The sequence below is a fragment of the Brienomyrus brachyistius genome, chromosome 12 (assembly GCF_023856365.1).
Source record: "Brienomyrus brachyistius isolate T26 chromosome 12, BBRACH_0.4, whole genome shotgun sequence".
Taxonomy (NCBI): domain Eukaryota; kingdom Metazoa; phylum Chordata; class Actinopteri; order Osteoglossiformes; family Mormyridae; genus Brienomyrus; species Brienomyrus brachyistius.
The window spans coordinates 5,666,153-5,686,432 of NC_064544.1; the positions used below are offsets into that span (position 1 = coordinate 5,666,153).

General features: G+C 52.5%; 1 protein-coding gene across 6 annotated transcripts in view; it reads right to left on the reverse strand.

Moving 5' to 3' along the window:
- The window catches only part of LOC125704918 (type II inositol 3,4-bisphosphate 4-phosphatase-like), a 143,651-nt gene that overhangs the window by 52,796 nt on the left and 70,575 nt on the right, over positions 1-20,280 (reverse strand). For 5 of the 6 annotated variants that reach the window (XM_048971067.1, XM_048971066.1, XM_048971068.1 and 2 more), the window contains 3 exons: positions 17,634-17,752; positions 15,570-15,686; positions 2,318-2,391 (listed from right to left, as the gene is read on the reverse strand). In XM_048971067.1, the coding sequence (XP_048827024.1) occupies positions 2,318-2,391; positions 15,570-15,686; positions 17,634-17,752 (310 nt within the window). Of the gene's footprint in view, positions 1-2,317; positions 2,392-15,569; positions 15,687-17,111; positions 17,519-17,633; positions 17,753-20,280 lie in introns of those variants that run through there. The other variant, XM_048971071.1, reaches the window with a different exon arrangement.

A 20,280-nucleotide genomic window follows, 5' to 3' on the forward strand; every position in this document is an offset into this window, starting at 1 on the left:
CGTGTTTTCCTTGCAGAAATCCTCCTTATCTGCTCTTGAAGAATGACAGTGATATCCCCCTTGACTTCTATAAAGGAAGATGCAGGAGGAGAAGTAATGATAGAGGAGGGTCCCCTCTCCAAAGATCTTCATACTAGAAAGAAGATGCTGGAACAGCAGCCCGAAAAAGATCCCACTGTAATGATTTAATTAACACCTGAATTAAAAAATGAATGGTCTCCGCATTTGTACAATAAAACCCATTTTAAAATAAGGACGCTGCTTGCACAGTGAGGATGGCCTGTATTTGGGGACACTGGGCATCATTCCTGTCTAACTGCAAGGGTGTGGACTAGTTAATGGGGGCAAACTGGTCTCGCCAGTTATACCATAGTCTACCAAAACTGTATTATGTGGTGTGCCCCGCTACAGTGCATATCGCACTGAAGTATACCAAACCATAGTCTACCAAAACTGTATTATGTGGTGTGCCCCGCTACAGTGCATATCGCACTGAAGTATACCAAACCATAGTCTACCAAAACTGTATTATGTGGTGTGCCCCGCTACAGTGCATATCGCACTGAAGTATACCAAACCATAGTCTACCAAAACTGTATTATGTGGTGTGCCCCGCTACAGTACATATCGCACTGAAGTATACCAAACCATAGTATACCAAAACAGTATTATGTGGTGTGCCCCGCTACAGTGCATATCGCACTGAAGTATACCAAACCATAGTCTACCAAAACAGTATTATGTGATGGGCCCCGCTACAGTGCATATCACACTGAAGTATACCAAACCATAGTATACCAAAACAGTATTATGTGGCATGCCCCGCTACAGTGCATATCACACTGGAGTATACCAAACCATAGTATACCAAAACAGTATTATGTGGCATGCCCCGCTACAGTGCATATCACACTGAAGTATACCAAACCATAGTATACCAAAACAGTATTATGTGGCGTGCCCCGCTACAGTGCATATTACAGTGAAGTATACCAAACCATAGTATACCAAAACAGTATTATGTGGCATGCCCCGCTACAGTGCATATCACACTGGAGTATACCAAACCATAGTATACCAAAACAAGCTGGCATCTGGCCAAATTTTTTGCCTGTCATCTGAAGCCCTGGTGATCATTGCGCATGCGCACCTCACCTGTGTACCTGCCACCACCCCCCAGGCCTACCCCGGCCCCCATCTCCCCCTAAAAAACCAAAATACTACAAGTAAAGCTGTCCCTCACTGAAAGGCCTCTGGGTGGAGGCATTGCCTTCACCATCCCAGTTCATAATGCACAGTATTACCGACATGGTCTTCAAGGTACTAGCAACTGTAGAGGAATGAAAAAGCAAAGCGTAAAAAAAACTTTGTAAGCAATAAACGTGGCGTCACATAAACAGTAGAATGAATAACACGACGATGGAGGAGAAGAAACACAAATGTCAAGAAAATAAGAAGCCATTCATCAAAGACGTTGGCACAGAAACCTATTCTTTGATTTCGCGAAATGAACGTGAGTATAAATCAGTGTCGCTTCTCTTAACTAAAATGCCGCCATTTCTGCTGTTTCGGGTTTCAGGTTTCATATACCAGAAAAGGTCAGCGACTCGCTTTGGCAGGCAGTACCGAGATTTATGTAGCTTCACCTTTCGAAAATGGGCAGGACGAGGGGGGGGGGGGCATTATACCCAAGAAATATTCAGCGGATCCGGGGATGAACCGGACGCTACAGGGAACAGATTGAAACGGCCACTTTGGGTCCATTGTGCGTCATGTCCTGCTTCTCACTTGCTATGATGAGGGGGCTCCTCGCCAAATGCCCCGGATTGGACACCTGCATAAACTCAGCCTCAGCGCACCGTCCAATAGCAGGCCAAGCTCTCGGGGCACTGTGTAGTTGGCTGAAGGTGCTTAATGTAGGGGGAGGGGAGTTGGACATTATTGGGTCTCATTATAAAACTGTGTAACACAGTTAGCACCGTAGGAGTTATACCTGACGGTGAGTGCGCCCTATTTCACAGGAAGCTGTCCCTGGGTTTGGTGGACCAACGAGAGCCGGCCGCCTCTGATTTGAAGAGCAAATGGAGGGATATTCCTCATTATTCATGGCCATGGGCCCCAGTGCCTGTGACTCCGAGTTCTCTGATCTTAAATTAAAGCCACAAGCAAAGCATGTCAACATCATCAAAGAGAGCAGCCGAGAGGGACGCGACCCCATAACGAACTGCAGCCCAAATGAAGGGGGTCCACGAGCCTTTTGAAGCCTGCCGGACGACGGTTCAGCGTCAGAGCAAGAGGGCGCATTTCAAAGCCTTACCTGAGGCTCAGTGTTAGCTGATGCTCCTTCAGTAAGTCTCCCACTGAGAAGGAGGCAAAGCCCAGGAAACTCCTCTGCGAACAAAGAGAAACAGGCGCATTAGTGCATGCGAGACCGCGGAGCAGAAATGCACCAGAACAGCTGCGCTTCATCGACCTGCTCTTACAAGCGCCTGTATTTCTGAGCCCAGACTGGCAGGATGGGACCCCACCTGAGCGCGACAACACTGTAACTCCATGCGGAAACAGAGCGCTGAAGCATCGGATCGAGTTTCTGTGATCCGAGATGCCATTCTCACTGACACCAGCGGGGGTCCGGTTGCCTTACGAGGCAGTGCGCTAATGGTCCCAGCGCAGGAAAGACCCACTCCACCTTCCTATATTTGGGGCGTATCCATGTGCACCTCGGTCTGCACCCACCCACCCACGCACCCACCCACCCCCCAGGAGTCTGCACTCTGATTGTCATACCAAATCGGTCACACCTTGAGTTATTACATGTCATGCTATGTGATTCTCTTTTTTCTATCCACAAAACTTCAGTTTAAAATAAAATTTGAAAAAACACAAGGCAGCCATGGACCATGACACTAATGTCGCATGTTGCACGGTTTCAGCAGGTGATCCAGATCCATTTCCAGGACACCGGAGAAGGGGGTGGGACACATGGGTGACAGGTAGGTGGGCACAGCACACAGACACCCAGGTGGGTATTCACTCCTCCAGGTCCCGACCCGTCCTAAGCACCCTGGTCCTCATGGCCTGTGAGCACACGGACCAGTGCTGAGACCCGCCTGGTGAGCAGCCTGAGCTACACACTGAGCTACACTTGGAGTCACACTCTGAGCTACACTGCGTTAAACTCTGAGCTACACTCAGAGCAACAATGAGCTATACTCGAAGCCACTCTCTGAACCACACTCGGAGCTATACACTGAGCTACACTCGGAGCCATACTCGGAGCTACACTAAGAGAAACACTGAGCGATACTCAGAGCCATACTCAGAGCTACACTAAGAGCCACACTGAGCTACACTCGGAGCCATACTCGGAGCTACACTAAGAGCCACACTGGGGTCTTCAATGGCTGCTGCTGCGGTCATGGAGAGAGGGAGAGGTAAAGGGAGAGACTGACAGAAAAAAGTACAAGCCAGAGAGAAAGGGAAAATGGGGATAGTGACAGAGGGCTGAGAGACGGAGAGTGAGCGGAGAGAGCGGTGGAGGGGGTGCAGTCTGACCTCTCGGCTGCAGCTCCTTACTCAGAAAGCTAGGCGGCGTAGTGCTTTCTGCGGCTACTCACAGTGACATGAGGAGACAGAGGCATGTGGCGGTTGGGACCCGACTGTCCAGAGCAGTAGCAGAGGCAGCAGAGGGGCAGAGGAGTACGTTTTATTGAGAGCTCTTGGTAACAGATCGTCCCGCAAAATTTGCAACAATTTACTGAGAAATGGAGCAGGTTGTGATGCAGGAACCATGTTTGACCTTTCTCTAAGACCCACTGTCAGCCTGGTAATAATGAAGAGCCAAATGAGACCAAAGCAGACGATTGGCTAAGCTGTAGCCCAACTCTGTGAGACCTGGGAGTCTTACAGTAATTTAAGACAAAAGCAGACGATTGGCTAAGCTGTAGCCTAACTCTGTGAGACCTGGGAGTCTTACAGTAATTTAAGACAAAGCAGACGATTGACTAAGCCATAGTCCAACTCTGTGAGACCTGGGAGTCTTACAATAATTCAAGACAAAAGCAGATGATTGGCTAAGCTGTAGCCCAACTCTTTGAGACCTGGGAGTCTTACAGTAATTTAAGACCAAAGCAGACAATTGGTTAAGCTGTAGCCCAACTCTTTGAGACCTGGGAGTCTTACAGTAATTTAAGACCAAAGCAGACAATTGGCTAAGCTGCAGCCTAACTCTGTGAGACCTGGAAGTCTTACAGTAATTTAAGACAAAAGCAGGCGATTGGCTAAGCTGTAGCCCAACTCTGTGAGACTTGGGAGCCTTAGAGTAATTTAAGACTAAAGTACACAATCAGTAAACCGTAGCCTTACAACAAAGTACACGATTAGTCAAACTATGGTCCAACATGAATATAAACCAAGAGCTTTGCAGTAAATTCTGTTTCACTTGGGAGCCTTGCAAGAATTTAAGGCTTGAATAGACAACGGATCACAATGGATCAGACTGTCAGCCTAGCCTTGACCAAACAGTGCAGAAGGTAAAGCGTTGAGCTATCGAGTGTCAGGGAGGAGTTAGTGTGGCTTTTAAGCATGCTGGGTCTGGCGTGTCCCCCCCCCCCCAGTCCGTAATGCTCTCACACCAAATGGCTTCAGTTAAATCGTGACAAGTGTGACTGCACACAGGATGCCCTTAGGACAGACACTCTCAAGGTGACGAAAAGACGCATGATGGCAGCACAGGGTTTGGATTGAAAAATAACGCAGCTAATGTGGGTGAAGCTTTTTGAAAACAAACCCCCCCTGCCCCCCCCCCAAAAAAAAAATTTACTCAAATTTCAAAGCACGTGAAAGGGGGGGCAGTGAATCAAGTCCTGGAGCCCGGCAGCATCCCGAAGTCGAGCAAACAACACAGGATGTTAGGGTAACTAGCCGAAGATCTCGTTAGCGCTGGGCTGTGCTAATCGGAGAGGTCATCCTAAACATACACATCTAGCAAGACTTCATAATTATTCCCACTGCATTCCAGGGGCCAAACTGATCGCCGGCAGAAGAGAAGCTCGCGGGGGGGCAGGCAGTCTCTTCATACCGCAGCGTGACGTCATCGTTACCCGGCAGAATAGTGCAGGCAGGAAGTAAGTTTTAATTAAGTTTCATTTTTATCTGCGCCCCCTGGGAATAGCCGGCGCCCTTTCCGGGCTGAAAGTCTGATGAAATGTCCTCAGTGATTCTCCAGCCCCCCCCACCCCCCGTGTTCTACAAAATGAAAACTGCAATTTCACACAGAAGGCAAACATTCAAATGTAAATGTGCATTATATAGCTATCTCACAGGGCCCAGCTGAGAACTATCTAGTGCGCTTCCCTCTTATAAGCGCTCCCCCAACAATTAAGGAACGTTTGGTAAGGCAATAACATAAGCACACTGATTAACGAGCTTCTCCAAGTCCTACTGAACAATTAGTGCAATAAACTTTATTAAACCCTGATTCACCACTACAAAGTCAAGCATTCAGTATAAAGTGTCTGCTGATGGAATCTTTGGGCTGGATAAGCTTCCTCCCCTCTCCTCGTAAGTCTAAGCCCTGCGTGGAGCGCCAGCCAGCAGATACAGCTGAGGTTCAGCGCCAGCCAGCAGATACAGCTGAGGTTCAGCGCCAGCCAGCAGATACAGCTGAGGTTCAGCGCCAGCCAGCAGATACAGCGGAGGTTCAGCGCCAGCCAGCAGATACAGCTGAGGTTCAGTGCCAGCCAGCAGATACAGCTGAGGTTCAGCGCCAGCCAGCAGATACAGCTGAGGTTCAGCGCCAGCCAGCAGATACAGCTGAAGTTCAGCGCCAGCCAGTAGGAGGCGCTGGACTAGCGGACGTCCCGTGTACTGTGACGGACGTTCTGCTGCTTCAAACACCCCCAGAGGGCAGAACATGCTGGGTTCAGAAGATGCTGAGAAAGACGATCACCTCTACAGATGCCCGTGCTCCACAGCACTGCCCTTTCAAAATAAAGTGCCAGATCTTGACACTGCAGGAGTGTATGCCAGGATACGGCAGGTAGACAGGCCAGTGGGGAGGGGAACAAGGGGAGGAGAGAGGGAGGAGAGGGAGAGGGGTTTGGGAGGGGAGTGAAAAACAATTGGTGGCTGAGGGGGGAATAGAGGGGGAGGAGAAGAGGAGGAGAGTGGGAAAGTAGGAGGACAGGGAGGGAAAGGGAAGAGAAGTGGCTGAGGGGAGACCGAGAAGGGGAGGAACAGGGGAGGAGAGTGGGAGAAGAGTGGGAAAGTAGGAGGACAGGGAGGGAGATGGAAGAGAGGGGGAGGAGAGGGCGAGGAACGGGGAGGAGAGGGAGAAGAGTGGGAAAGTAGGAGGACAGGGAGGGAGAGGAAAGAGAGGGGTCTGAGAGGGGGAGGAGAGGGGAGGAGAGGGAGAAGAGTGGGAAAGTAGGAGGACAGGGAGGGAGAGGAAAGAGAGGGGTCTGAGAGGGGGAAGAGAGGGGAGGAGAGGGAGAAGAGTGGGAAAGTAGGAGGACAGGGAGGGAGAGGAAAGAGAGGGGTCTGAGAGGGGGAAGAGAGGGGAGGAGAGGGAGAAGAGTGGGAAAGTAGGAGGACAGGGAGGGAGATGGAAGAGAGGGGTCTGAGAGGGGGAGGAACGGGGAGGAGAGGGAGAAGAGTGGGAAAGTAGGAGGACAGGGAGGGAGAGGAAAGAGAGGGGTCTGAGAGGGGGAAGAGAGGGGAGGAGAGGGAGAAGAGTGGGAAAGTAGGAGGACAGGGAGGGAGAGGAAAGAGAGGGGTCTGAGAGGGGGAAGAGAGGGGAGGAGAGGGAGAAGAGTGGGAAAGTAGGAGGACAGGGAGGGAGATGGAAGAGAGGGGTCTGAGAGGGGGAGGAACGGGGAGGAGAGGGAGAAGAGTGGGAAAGTAGGAGGACAGGGAGGGAGAGGAAAGAGAGGGGTCTGAGAGGGGGAGGAGAGGGGAGGAGAGGGAGAAGAGTGGGAAAGTAGGAGGACAGGGAGGGAGATGGAAGAGAGGGGTCTGAGAGGGGGAGGAACGGGGAGGAGAGGGAGAAGAGTGGGAAAGTAGGAGGACAGGGAGGGAGAAAAAAGAGAGGGGTCTGAGAGGGGGAGGAGAGGGGAGGAGAGGGAGAAGAGTGGGAAAGTAGGAGGACAGGGAGGGAGAGGAAAGAGAGGGGTCTGAGAGGGGGAGGAGAGGGGAGGAGAGGGAGAAGAGTGGGAAAGTAGGAGGACAGGGAGGGAGATGGAAGAGAGGGGTCTGAGAGGGGGAGGAACGGGGAGGAGAGGGAGAAGAGTGGGAAAGTAGGAGGACAGGGAGGGAGAGGAAAGAGAGGGGTCTGAGAGGGGGAGGAGAGGGGAGGAGAGGGAGAAGAGTGGGAAAGTAGGAGGACAGGGAGGGAGATGGAAGAGAGGGGTCTGAGAGGGGGAGGAACGGGGAGGAGAGGGAGAAGAGTGGGAAAGTAGGAGGACAGGGAGGGAGAAAAAAGAGAGGGGTCTGAGAGGGGGAGGAGAGGGGAGGAGAGGGAGAAGAGTGGGAAAGTAGGAGGACAGGGAGGGAGATGGAAGAGAGGGGTCTGAGAGGGGGAGGAACGGGGAGGAGAGGGAGAAGAGTGGGAAAGTAGGAGGACAGGGGGAGAGAAGGAAGAGAGGGGTCTGAGAGGGGGAAGAGAGGGGAGGAGAGGGAGAAGAGTGGGAAAGTAGGAGGACAGGGAGGGAGATGGAAGAGAGGGGTCTGAGAGGGGGAGGAACGGGGAGGAGAGGGAGAAGAGTGGGAAAGTAGGAGGACAGGGGGAGAGAAGGAAGAGAGGGGTCTGAGAGGGGGAAGAGAAGGGGCTATGGAGGGGGGCTGAGAAGAGGAGGAGAGGGGGCTGAGAGGGGGCTGAAGCGGGCCTAGGCTTTATGGATCCATAGCCCCATCCAGCATGACTCCAAAGTAACATTATTACAGCAGCTTGCTCATAGCGCGGAGATAATTGGCTGCTTAGAAAAGCTCACAGCATGGTGCAGACCTCACTGGCAGAGGGATGTGCAATGAAACGTGTCCTTCATGTGAGCGTCTGACAGCCTGGCGTGAAAAGCCAGCGTCCTCCGGAAGTAGAGGAAAGAGCCACGGATTAAGCAGACCCCCCACCCTCAGAGAACAGACTCCGAATTAGGGGGTATTTCCCACTGATTTTTAAATGTTATTTTTACTGACCATCGTACTCCCTTCCTGTGACAGTGCATCCATATTCCAGCTATTTACCCAGAACAGGGTCACTGGAGTCCCTTACAGACACATACAGACACACACAGGCACACGGACACACACACACACACAGACACACACACACACAGACACACACACACACACACACACACACACAGACACACAGACACACAGGCACACACATACATAGTCACACACACACACAAACACACACACACACACAGAGGCACACGGACACACACACACACACACATAGGCACACGGACACAAACACACACGAACACACAGACACACAAACAGACACACACACACACAGGCACACAGACACACACAGACACACGGACACACACACACAGGCACAGACACACAGGCACACAAACAGGTTAGTAATTATATCTTTGTGGGGACTCTCCATGCATTTCTATGGCCATTAACCATAAGAACCATAAGCAAACAAAATATGCCACTTTTGGCCTTTTTAGTTTTTTTGATTGCATTCACAGATCTTTGTGGGGACCTGAAAAATTGTCCTCTCAGCGTCAAAATAACAGGTTTTTATTGCATTGTGGAGAACATTTGGTTCCCACAATGTAATATAAACATAATCCACACACACACACACACAGAGGGCGCCAGCAAGTGTTACCCTGACACATCACGCATTTCTGAGTTCACATCAAAGGTTCACTCCATCTTGGTATTGACTCCTCAGCATCTCTCACCGTAAAAATCTTTATAAGATGAGGCACTCAACTGAACCTCCTCTTCCTGGATTTGGCGGGAAAGCTTTCTTGGAACAAGCTGGTCAGGTGTCTGTGCATCGTTCGATATCATTCCAGACCCTTCTTAACGCGTCTGGAAAGATCTTGCGCAAACAGGCTTTGGATGCGTGGTCAACCATCGAGTCACAAAATCCCACTAAAAAATACCTTAGTTACACAATTTTCAGATGCAGTTTTTTTGCTTGTGATGATTGTTTTGGTTAGAAGGATGGATTTTCATTTTCATTAGATCTCACCCTAAATGGACCTTATTTAGATCTCATAAGTCATGAATGTCAGGGAACCGTTATAAAACACTTTGGAACCACGTATGATATTGGAGCCTCCACCAAGGCAAGGAAAAGGCACCTTTACCCACTGGAAAGTCCCGGAAAGCTCTGGGAGTCACTCTCACTGCGTTCATCCGCCACGCAGCGGTTAGCATGCAGCTCATGGCCTGTCACCGGCTGCTGCATGGACCCTGGGCGCCACATCAACGGAAGCGTCACTAAATAAATAAATAACGCGGCGATCGAGGCTCTTTTATTTGATTTCGTTTTTATTAAGGTCTCGTTCGCAGCGATATTAAATCAGACGTATCTGGGCTCACACGCTGCCGACCCGCCCGCCCCTGTGATGGCATCCTGCTATCGCTCGGCTGGGACACGCGTAATAACTGCAAGAGAGACACCAATACACATGACAGCAGCAGCATCGTCGGGGCGAGGGGGGGGGGCACTTTCTGACTGTACAGTACCAGCCCCCGCTGACTTTCAGCAGTCGTCGGCCTTGCCCTCCTTCCTCTAACGTAATGTTTCCCAAGCTGGTCCTTGAGGCCCCCAACCTGTGTACTGTCTGGCAGGGGAGCTGCAGGGAGCAAGTGGCCTGGCTTGGGGCCCCCGAGGGCTGGGTTGGGGCTGCCGAGGGCCGGCTTGTGGTCCCCGAGGGCCGGCTTGGGGCCCCCGAGGGCTGGGTTGGGGCCCCCGAGGGCCGGCTTGTGTCCCCCGAGGGCCGGCTTGGGGCCCCCGAGGGCTGGGTTGGGGCCCCCGAGGGCCGGCTTGGGGCCCCCGAGGGCCGGCTTGTGTCCCCCGAGGGCCGGCTTGGGGCCCCCGAGGGCCGGCTTGGGGTCCCCGAGGGCCGGGTTGGGAAGCTCTGCCCTAACAGCCCCCCGACGTCACTCTCACAAGCCCCTTTGACCCACAAACTTCTGTGCAGCTCCCGACTTCAACTAAACTTTACTCCATGACCTTACAGGTCCTTTGTGGAATAAAATTGAGTTTAAATAGATGGCTTTGGGTATAAATGAATTTTTTACAGCGATCGCTGCACAGCGGTTATGAATATTAAGGCTCGGCATTTGTGGGGCAGTCTGTCTGCTTTCGAGCGATGAAGATGGAGGGGGATCCGCAGACTCAGTGAACAAGAGGTGGGAAAGTGTGTTTACACGACCTCTACTCCACTTTTCTTTTTCAATTAAAACAATATTTCCACAGTTTCGGATTGATTTGCATCTCCCTTCCGACAGCAAACTGCATGCTGGAAAGTGTAAGAGCCGTTAAAGGAGTTTCTGCCGGCACAAGGTGCTGTCTGCTCCTGTGATCCACGGAAAGCCTTCAAAATGACCATGTCGTTGGAGAATTAGAACCAAGGAAGAGAGTCACGTGACGCAAGGCAGGGAGCGGAAAAGAGCCTGTTTGCTCTGTGATGCCGATGCTTTGTCCAGCTTTGCACTAGGGCAGCTCTGAATGATCGCAGTCTCGCCGGGCCTCTTACCCAATCGCTTCTTTAATTGGTTCTATTGACCGCCAGTGATTTTGGGCTCCCGTACTGAGCTCTTATCTCGGAGCTTCAGCAGGAAACGAGGACAGTGGCCGGTAAAAGTGTAGACAGCTGCTGACTTCTGCAGGAATCCCGGGCAGTTAAAAACGCAATTAATTACACCATGAACCGCAAAATAATGGTGGCTACTTCTGCTCAGTTTTGTGAGAATGCATATATACACCCATACAAACATTATTTGTGCTTTAAATGTCATTAAAATGTTTCGTCTGATAATTGTAAAACCATTTCGCAAGAGTCCACAGCCCTGTAGATGCTAAGTTAGCTGTTAAGCTATTCAATTAACTATTAAACAGACATTGTTACATACAGGGGGTGGCATGGTGATGCAGTGCTTAGCACTGTTGCACTCCGGTTTCCCCCCACAGTCCAAAAACATGCTGAGGCTAATTGGACTTGCTAAATTGCCCATAGGTGTGCATGTGTGAGTGAATGGTGTGTGAGTGTGCCCTGCGATGGGCTGGCCCCCCATCCTGGGTTGTTCCCTGCCTCGTGCCCATTGCTTCCGGGATAGGCTCCAGACCCCCCACAACCCAGTAGGATAAGCGGTTTGGAAAATGGATGGATGGATGGATATTGGATGATGTGGGATGCAGGTGCACTTTCACTAATCAAGTCTAGACTAAAAACACACCTGTTTAGTTTAGCTTATAGGGATAGCAGTTCTAGCTCTAGCTAACTCCTCCCTCCCAGTTAGATCTATAGTGTGAGGTGTAGAGCTGGGTGGGGATCGGTGCCAATAGCTTTGGATAAACTGAATTGACAGTGCTGTCACTCTAGCTTCACAATCCCTTGTGGAATTGGAGTGCTGACATTTCAGGGACTCCCCTGCCTGCATTCCCACTTGCCTCTCCCTCCTACTTATGCTGCCATGGCCATATCTGCCGGAGTTTACATACTGTACTGCACTAACCTAACTGTTTGCACTGCCTCCAGTCTCCCCTACTTTGGCTATCAATATATTCTGCCAACCTTGCTGCCTGTGACGCCTCTACTCCGTGACGTCCTTCCAAGCTGGCCTCCTTCTACCTGTGACATCTCTCCTGCCTGCCTGCTCTCCTGCCTGTGAAGTCGTGCCTGTGACATCCTGCCTGTGACATCCTTCCTTCCTGCGAAGTCCTGCCTGTGATGTCCTGCCTGTGACATCCTTCCTTCCTGCGATGTCCTGCCTGTGACGTCCTGCCTGTGACATCCTTCCTTCCTGCGATGTCCTGCCTGTGACGTCCTGCCTGTGACATCCTTCCTTCCTGCGATGTCCTGCCTGTGACGTCCTGCCTGTGACATCCTTCCTTCCTGCGATGTCCTGCCTGTGACGTCCTGCCTGTGACATCCTTCCTTCCTGCGATGTCCTTCCTGCGAAGTCCTGCCTGTGACATCCTTCCTTCCTGTGATGTCCTGCCTGTGACATCCGGCCTATGACATCCTTCCTACCTGCCGTCCTGCCTGTGATGTCCTGCCTGTTGCCCTGCCTGTGAGGTCCTGCCTTCCATCCTGCCTGTGATGTCCTGCCTGTGACGTCTTGCAAGCCCTCCTGCCCGTGATGTCCTGCCCACCCTCCTGTCTGTGACATCCTGCCCTCCCTCCTACCTATGACATCCTGTCTGCCCTTCTGCCTGTGATGTCGTGCCTGTGACATATTGTCTGTGACATCCTGCCCACCCTCTTGACTGTGACGTACCGACTGTGACATCCTGCCCACCCTCCTGACTGTGATGTACTGTCTGTGATGTCCTGTCCTCCCTCCTGCCTGTGACATCCTGCCCTCCCTCCAGCCTGTGACATCCTGTCCGTCCTTCTGCCTGTGATGTCATGCCTGCCCTCCTGTCTGTGATGTCCTGTCTGTGATGTCCTGCCTGTGACATATTGTCTGTGGCATCCTGCCCTCCCTCCTGCCTGTGACATCCTGTCCGCCCTTCTGCCTGTGATGTCGTGCCTGGCCTCCTGTCTGAAATGTCCTGTCTGTGATGTCGTGCCTGTGACATATTGTCTGTGACATCCTGCCCACCCTCTTGACTGTGACGTACCGACTGTGACATCCTGCCCGCCCTCCTGACTGTGACGTACTGTCTGTGATGTCCTGCCTATCCTCCTGCCCGTGACGTCCTGCCCTCCCTCCTGCCTGTGACATCCTGTCCGTCCTTCTGCCTGTGATGTCATGCCTGCCCTCCTGTCTGTGATGTCCTGCCTATGACATACTGTCCGTGACATCCTGCCCACCCTCCTGTCTGTGATGTCCTGCCTGCCCTTCTGTCTGTGATGTCCTGCCTCTGACGTCCTACCCATCCTCCTGCCTGTGATGTCCTGCCTGTGACGTCCTGCCCGCCCTCCTGCCTGTGATGTCCTGCCTGTGACGTCCTGCCCGCCCTCCTGCCTGTGATGTCCTGCCTGTGACGTCCTGCCCGCCCTCCTGTCTGTGACGTACTGTCTGTGATGTCCTGCCCGCCCTCCTGCCTGTGGCTGGGACATCATCGATGTCATCAGGATACAAACTGACGTACACTCTGCCATGTGCTGGGTTGACTTCCACATTCTGAGTGCATGTTCCCCTTGGCAAAGTCTGACTGAACCTTTCCAGCACACCAATGATCACTTCTTCTTCATTTCAGGGCTACTGTCCTTTCCTCGTGAAAACGTCAAATCTTTAACTGAACACAAATGAAAAGCATCTAATATGTTCTGACTGGAGGAATTAGAAAACCTACGTAACAAAACTGAAAAGTCTGTCGCTACGATTCCTCGGGAGATGTGAGATCCATCTGAAAACAGGAAACCGCCGAGCTATAAAAATCCCACACAGGAGGACAGCTTGCTTTTTATAACCGAATGCAATTCAGAATCTCTTCATGAAGGGAAACACTCTCCGCATCACTCCTCCATCACGGTTTGCGGGCTGCTCTTCTACCAGCAGCTCTCTGTCTATCCTTTACAATATTTTAGAGTCCCAGACTTCAGTTCCATAACTTCATCTATGAGACGGCATCTTCTGTAGAGGGGAGGTGTCCGTATTTCAACTCCGAATGAGATTTTGGCCTCCAATACCTGCAGCACAGCCTCACATCCCTCCAGCGAGTCCTCGTGTTTCATTATGAGGCTGTAATTAGGACACGGTCTATCCTGTTGACGCAACCCAACTTTTCCCTTACAGTAAACATAGTTAATCGGCAGCGGGCCCAGCGAATCGTCCAATAGATCAGCCAGCAGATATGACACCTCCCCCCACCCCCGTTTCAGGCCCGGACCAGCACAAGGTCGGCAGCAGGAACGCCCCGGTTCCCGAGCAACATGGCACCCGGCCGGCTTCTGCTGCCAGCTCCGCCATCCATCCTGAACCCCCCCACCCCACCGTCACCTTCACCTTGCCCGGCTGTTCCTCTGTCCGGAGGGGAGCGGGAGGGGCTGTGCCAGGGCACATAGCTCACAGGCCCATGGTGAGCAGGAAAGGAAGCCTGCAGACCCTCTCGTAAAAAACAAAAAAACACAAAAAAAGGGAAGAATCTGAGGTCTGAGAGTTTCCACCGGGGTCAGTGACAGAGAGATGGCTGGTGACGCAATGAAGCGGGAAATAACAGCCTAGCTTGCGGGGTCACACAGACAGGCCTGTCCTCAGAGACCCCCAGGCAGCCCACGTCCCCAGCGCCCAGCCAATCAAGAACACCGAACATCTGGTACCTGGTGTTGGGAGCTGGGTGGGAGCGACACTGTGGGCTGTCAATATATAGCCTGTGAATGATGCTACGTCTCTTTTAGTATAGCACTGAAGATCTTATCTTATCGTATCTTATCTCCTATTTCTGTCTATCATCCATCCATCCATGTAGTCTATTATCACAAAGGTCTTAGCAGCCCTCAAATACATCCACGGTACTCTGAGCAGGTATGGCTGTCTCACATGACTAGGGTCTGCATCTCATGTCTATACCATCTAAAGAGAGAGTTTTTCAAAAACCACTCCTTTGCATTACTCTCTCAGACTTCACTGCAGTGACACACAGCCCAGCCAACACATGACCCAGCCGACGCACAGCCCAGCCAACACACAGCCCAGCCAACACACAGCCCAACTGACGCACAGCCCATCTGACACGCAGTCTAGCCAATACAAGGCCCGCCAATGCACAGCCCAGTCAATGCACAGCCAACACACAGCCGACACACAGCCCAGTCAGTACACAGCCGACACACAGCCCAGTCAGTACACAGCCGACACACAGCCCAGGCAGTACACAGCCCACCTGACACACAGCCCACCCGACAATGCAGCCGACACCCCACCCAGCCGACACACAGCCAAGCGGAGGCAGAGCCCAGCCGACACACAGCCCAGCCGATACGCAGCACAACCATCACACAGCCCGTTCGATGCATAGCTCAGCCAACACTCAGCCCAGCCGACACACAGCCAACGCACAGCACAGCTGCAACACAGCCCAGCCAAAACAGAGCCTAGCCAACACACGGCGCAGCCAACGCACAGCCCAGCTGAGCCTCAGCCTGGCCAACGCACAGCCCAGCCAACGCACAGCCCAGCCAACACACAGCCCAGTCAATGCCTACTAGTATGCTTGAAACCTTTAACCTCCCCCTGTGTTGCGTAACTGTTCTCTGTGGACACTGCAGAAGGTGCTAGTACCTCACGGGGGCACAAGTGAAAGCAGTCTCCCTGTGCTGCTGTCCATGTCACCGATAGGACTGAGCGGCTCTGCAGGCTGAGACATGACAGCAGGCCACCCGCAAAGACGAATCAGGAGCGACGGCTGCTTTACTCACGCTCTCTGCGGAGCGGTCTCTCACGTCGTAGACCGTCAGCTTCAGCACCGTCTCCTCACAGAGCGGATAGTCTGGAGGGAAGGTCACCCCCGTCAGGAAGAGTGGGTCCCTGGTTCCCTGAGAGACGGAGGCAGACAGAGCAGCGGCTGAGGTGGGGTAGTGACTTAGGTGGGTGGGGTTTGCCACACGTCAGAGAACCAAATGCCCGAAAACGGGAGGTGTCAGAGCTCAGGGGACACAAGAACCTTTAATCACTCTCTGCTCTTAAATAAATAGTTTTTTTTATTTTTGGGGGTGTCCGCTAGTCATCACTAACTGAGTCATTCTAACCAACCCCCCCCCCCCTCTTAAGCACCCCTGCCCAGGACAGTGATTAACATTCAGAGTTTATAAAGGACTGTCTTCACCCTCTCAGTCGATTGAAAATACGAGTAAAATAATCAAATAAAATATTCTTATTGTGCAGCACAGGAATCACTGCCGCGGGATCCCCTAGCAGTAATATCCTGCGGTTTCACACACAGGACCTCTACATTTCCACCAGGTTTGTAATTAGCCTCCTCTCGTTAATGGGACTAATTATGTTTTATGGGCAGAGTAAGTGCCACAGAGATGGCTGCTCTGGAGACCCCGATTTCCAGCTCAATCAGATCCCACCTCGAACTCCTCCCACTCTGCCCCGATCCCACCCTAACTCCGCCCCAGTCCAGCATGACTCCACCCTAATCCAGCATAACCCCGCCCCAGTCCAGCATGACTCCACCCTAATCCAGCATGACTCCGCCCCAGTCCAGCATGACTCCGCCCCAGTCCAGCATGACTCCACCCTAATCCAGCATGACTCCGCCCCCGTCCCGCATGACTCCACCCTAATCCAGCATGACTCCGCCCCAGTCCAGCATGACTCCACCCTAATCCAGCATGACTCCGCCCCAGTCCAGCATGACTCCACCCTAATCCAGCATGACTCCGCCTCTGAGCCTGCCACCATTCCCCTCATAGTTCCACAGCAAGGTTGTTCTTCTAAGCTGTGTATTTTCTTGTGTCGCTTATGATGATGCCCCCCCCACCTTGGCAAGCACCATCGCAAACAGGAGAATCAGTGTCAATGTGGTACATGAGAATCGAAGGCGGGAACTGGTGTCACAGTCTGTGGCTCGGTGGTTTAGGCCTCTGTGCTTATGACCAGAAGGTTACTGGTTTGAATCCTCTCTGTGGCAGAATAATCATACAGTCAGCAGGCCATTAACTCCCAAAAGAGGCTCCCGGCTGGCCAGATAAGATAACAGACCCCATACTTGAACCCCAAACCCTATCTGTTCCTAAGACGGAGAAAAAGTTGGGATATGCAAAAAGGAGAGAATTCTGGTGCACTTTGGCAAATGAACCATCGTATGCCTTATGAAAGGTAGAATGATCAGACAGGCACAAGCAAAAATTTTCCGTTAAAAATCCTCTGTTATTCAGAATATCCCCTTAAGCACATTAAACACTCCCAAAGCTTTCCATTTGCATGGATGTCTGGCAGAAACCCAACCCTACCTGCGGGGGGAGCCGCACTCTCTTTGTGGGTAAGTGTGGTTTGCTCAGAGCGGGACCATGGCGCGAGGGCAGGGGCGAGCGGACCCTGCGCCTGGCGAAGCGCATGCACCAGTCCAGTTTGCGGGGCATTAGTGTGGGTCCTCAGTCCACGGCAGAAATCAAAGCTTCATCATTTCAGACTGGGAGCAAAGACAGAGATCCTGGGTGCCCCGGCAGGAGTAAGCCGTGTTCCAAGAGGAGCGCAGTTTAAACGAAAAAACAAGCAAAAAACACTCTGGAAAATTAAACCAGGGGGAAATAAGTCCGTCTTTGTCAGCATGGAAGTGAGTTAACCTCCGCCTGCCGGGCAAATTTAATCTTGACAGGAAAAGCGGTTTCCAGGCGGGGAGGTATTCCCAGCCGGGAGGGGCGTGCTGCTCCCCCTGAATGCCTGTGGTCTGGGCGGTTGCTGGAAGAACGGGGGCTGAAGCAGAACAGCAGAGTGGTGCACTGGGTGGGCGGGAGGGCAGGATAAGGGCTTACCTCGACAATCTCTGTGCAGGAGTAGGCGGCCAGGCTGCGCTCTAGCGTGTTTACCACCGAGATCTGCAACATGCTGTTAGGCTTCCTGTCCCGTGCCGGGCTGGCCAGGGCCTGACATGCTGAAACACACAGGACACCGGAGAGGTGAATAAAGCAGCCCTTAGTGCAGCCAGGGCTGAGGCTGAGGACCCCCCCACCCCACCCAGATGTGAAAAATGGGAAGTGACATGTTGGACATGTGAGGAAGAAGCGGAGCGCAGCTCGCTCTGTCCACTGCATCTTCCTAACCCTCTCGCAGTGAAGCTGCCATCTTTATTAGCATTTAATCTCTGTCAGCAGAACTGGCCTTGCCTTCCAGAGCTTCCTATTACAGGAAAGCACTGCCCCGCTTCAGCTGGCGTTGGAGAGGAAGCTGGTGTTTCCTTCTCAGTGTCGACGTATTCAGCACACTCTCTGAGCCCGCACGCACACGGAGAGCCCTGTCTGCGGAGCCTCCACGCACACGGAGAGCCCTGTCTGTGGAGCCTCCACGCACACGGAGAGCCCTGTCTGCGGAGCCTCCACGCACACGGAGAGCCCTGTCTGCGGAGCCTCCACGCACACGGAGAGCCCTGTCTGCGGAGCCTCCACGCACACGGAGAGCCCTGTCTGCGGAGCCTCCACGCACACGGAGAGCCCTGTCTGCGGAGCCCGCACGCACACTGAGAGCCCTGTCTGCGGAGCCCGCGCGCACACGGAGAGCCCTGTCTGCGGAGCCCGCGCGCACACGGAGAGCCCTGTCTGCGGAGCCCGCGCGCACACGGAGAGCCCTGTCTGCGGAGCCCGCACGCACACTGAGAGCCCTGTCTGCGGAGCCCGCACGCACACGGAGAGCCCTGTCTGCGGAGCCCGCACGCACACGGAGAGCCCTGTCTGCGGAGCCCGCACGCACACGGAGAGCCCTGTCTGCGGAGTCCGCACGCACACTGAGAGCCCTGTCTGCGGAGCCCGCACGCACACGGAGAGCCCTGTCTGCGGAGCCCGCACGCACACGGAGAGCCCTGTCTGCGGAGCCCGCACGCACACTGAGAGCCCTGTCTGCGGAGCCCGCACGCACACGGAGAGCCCTGTCTGCGGAGCCCGCACGCACACGGAGAGCCCTGTCTGCAAAGCCCGCACGCACACTGAGAACCCTGTCTGCGGAGCCCGCACGCACACTGAGAGCCCTGTCTGCGGAGCCCGCACGCACACTGAGAGCCCTGTCTGCGGAGCCTGCACGCACACGGAGAGCCCTGTCTGCGGAGCCCGCACGCACACTGAGAACCCTGTCTGCGGAGCCCGCACGCACACTGAGAGCCCTGTCTGCGGAGCCCGCACGCACACAGAGAGCCCTGAATCAAGCACCATGCACTGATTACAACACATTCTACCCTCACCTACAAATGAAGAAAACCAGACTGATCAGACAAGACCCGGGTGCCTTGTTTTAACAATTTGTTATATTTTCATCTGATAAATATTATAATAACAGAAATCAGGCAAACAAAAACATGTCACTTGAACAAAAAAGTTTCAAAGTTAAACCGAGTAACATGGTTCTTGTTTGAACCACCCTGCAATGTCTGTCTGAGAATAAAGTCAGAATATTCAGTCCATTAAAATGTTAAGGTTCTACTGATTTCAAATGCAACACTAGAATACTGGCGGCAAAGGCGGAAAAACTTAAATTTACAAGCAATATCTGAAAGCCTGTGAGACGCTGTACCTTTGGGGCTTGATGAAAACCCCCCAGAAAGGCACATTGCCTTGTAACTTTTGGGAGTCTCTAAAACCTTCTTGATGCCTGCAGACTGGTTTCTTGACCCACAGTTCCTGTCCATAACACCATCCCATACATTTCTCACTCTGTGCAGTAAAATAACATTGACAAAGGGAGAACCGATCATTTGTTGTCCAGTTTCTCACAATTAAAATGCATTCTTTATTTTATGGATGGTGTCAGATCTGCATGTAGACTTTCAGGAGTCAGTTGATGCCTGGTGTAGAAAGTGCAGGAAGGTCAGGCACAGATGATGAGGTCACTATCTCGGCTGAATAACATACTAGTGTAATGTACCAAGATTTGTTTGCGGTTGTTCAAAGAAAACTATATCCAGAGAAAGGTCTTGTGTCAATGGTAGCCATAACAGCAGGATAATCTCAATTTGAGATCGTTATTCTAATGAACAGTGCTTTGCTTGGAGAGAGAGTCAAAGTACTGTATGGCTTTACTGCACTCCTGCGCTCCACACAAAATGTCCTGCCGTATTTTTACGCTTCAGGGCCAAACCCCAAAGTCAGACCACCACTTATTTCCACCCCTTGGCAATCAGGTTTCATATGATGTACCTCGGTTTGCCAAGAATATGCCGGAAGGCACCTGCACACAGCAAAAAAGTGGACCAAAGCTCTATCCTTGGTCAGGTAATGATAAGACTGAAGGGACTCTGGACACAGAATACTGAACAGAGGATCGAGGAGGCTAACTGACCGCATCTGTGAAAGGATGCCAGGCCACTTTGAGCAGCGCAGAAACAACGTTGGAAGGAAGACCCAGTTACCAAGCAATACTGTCAATGATTCACTCAACCTGGTGAATTATTTTCCAGTAAAATTGTGTCATGAATAA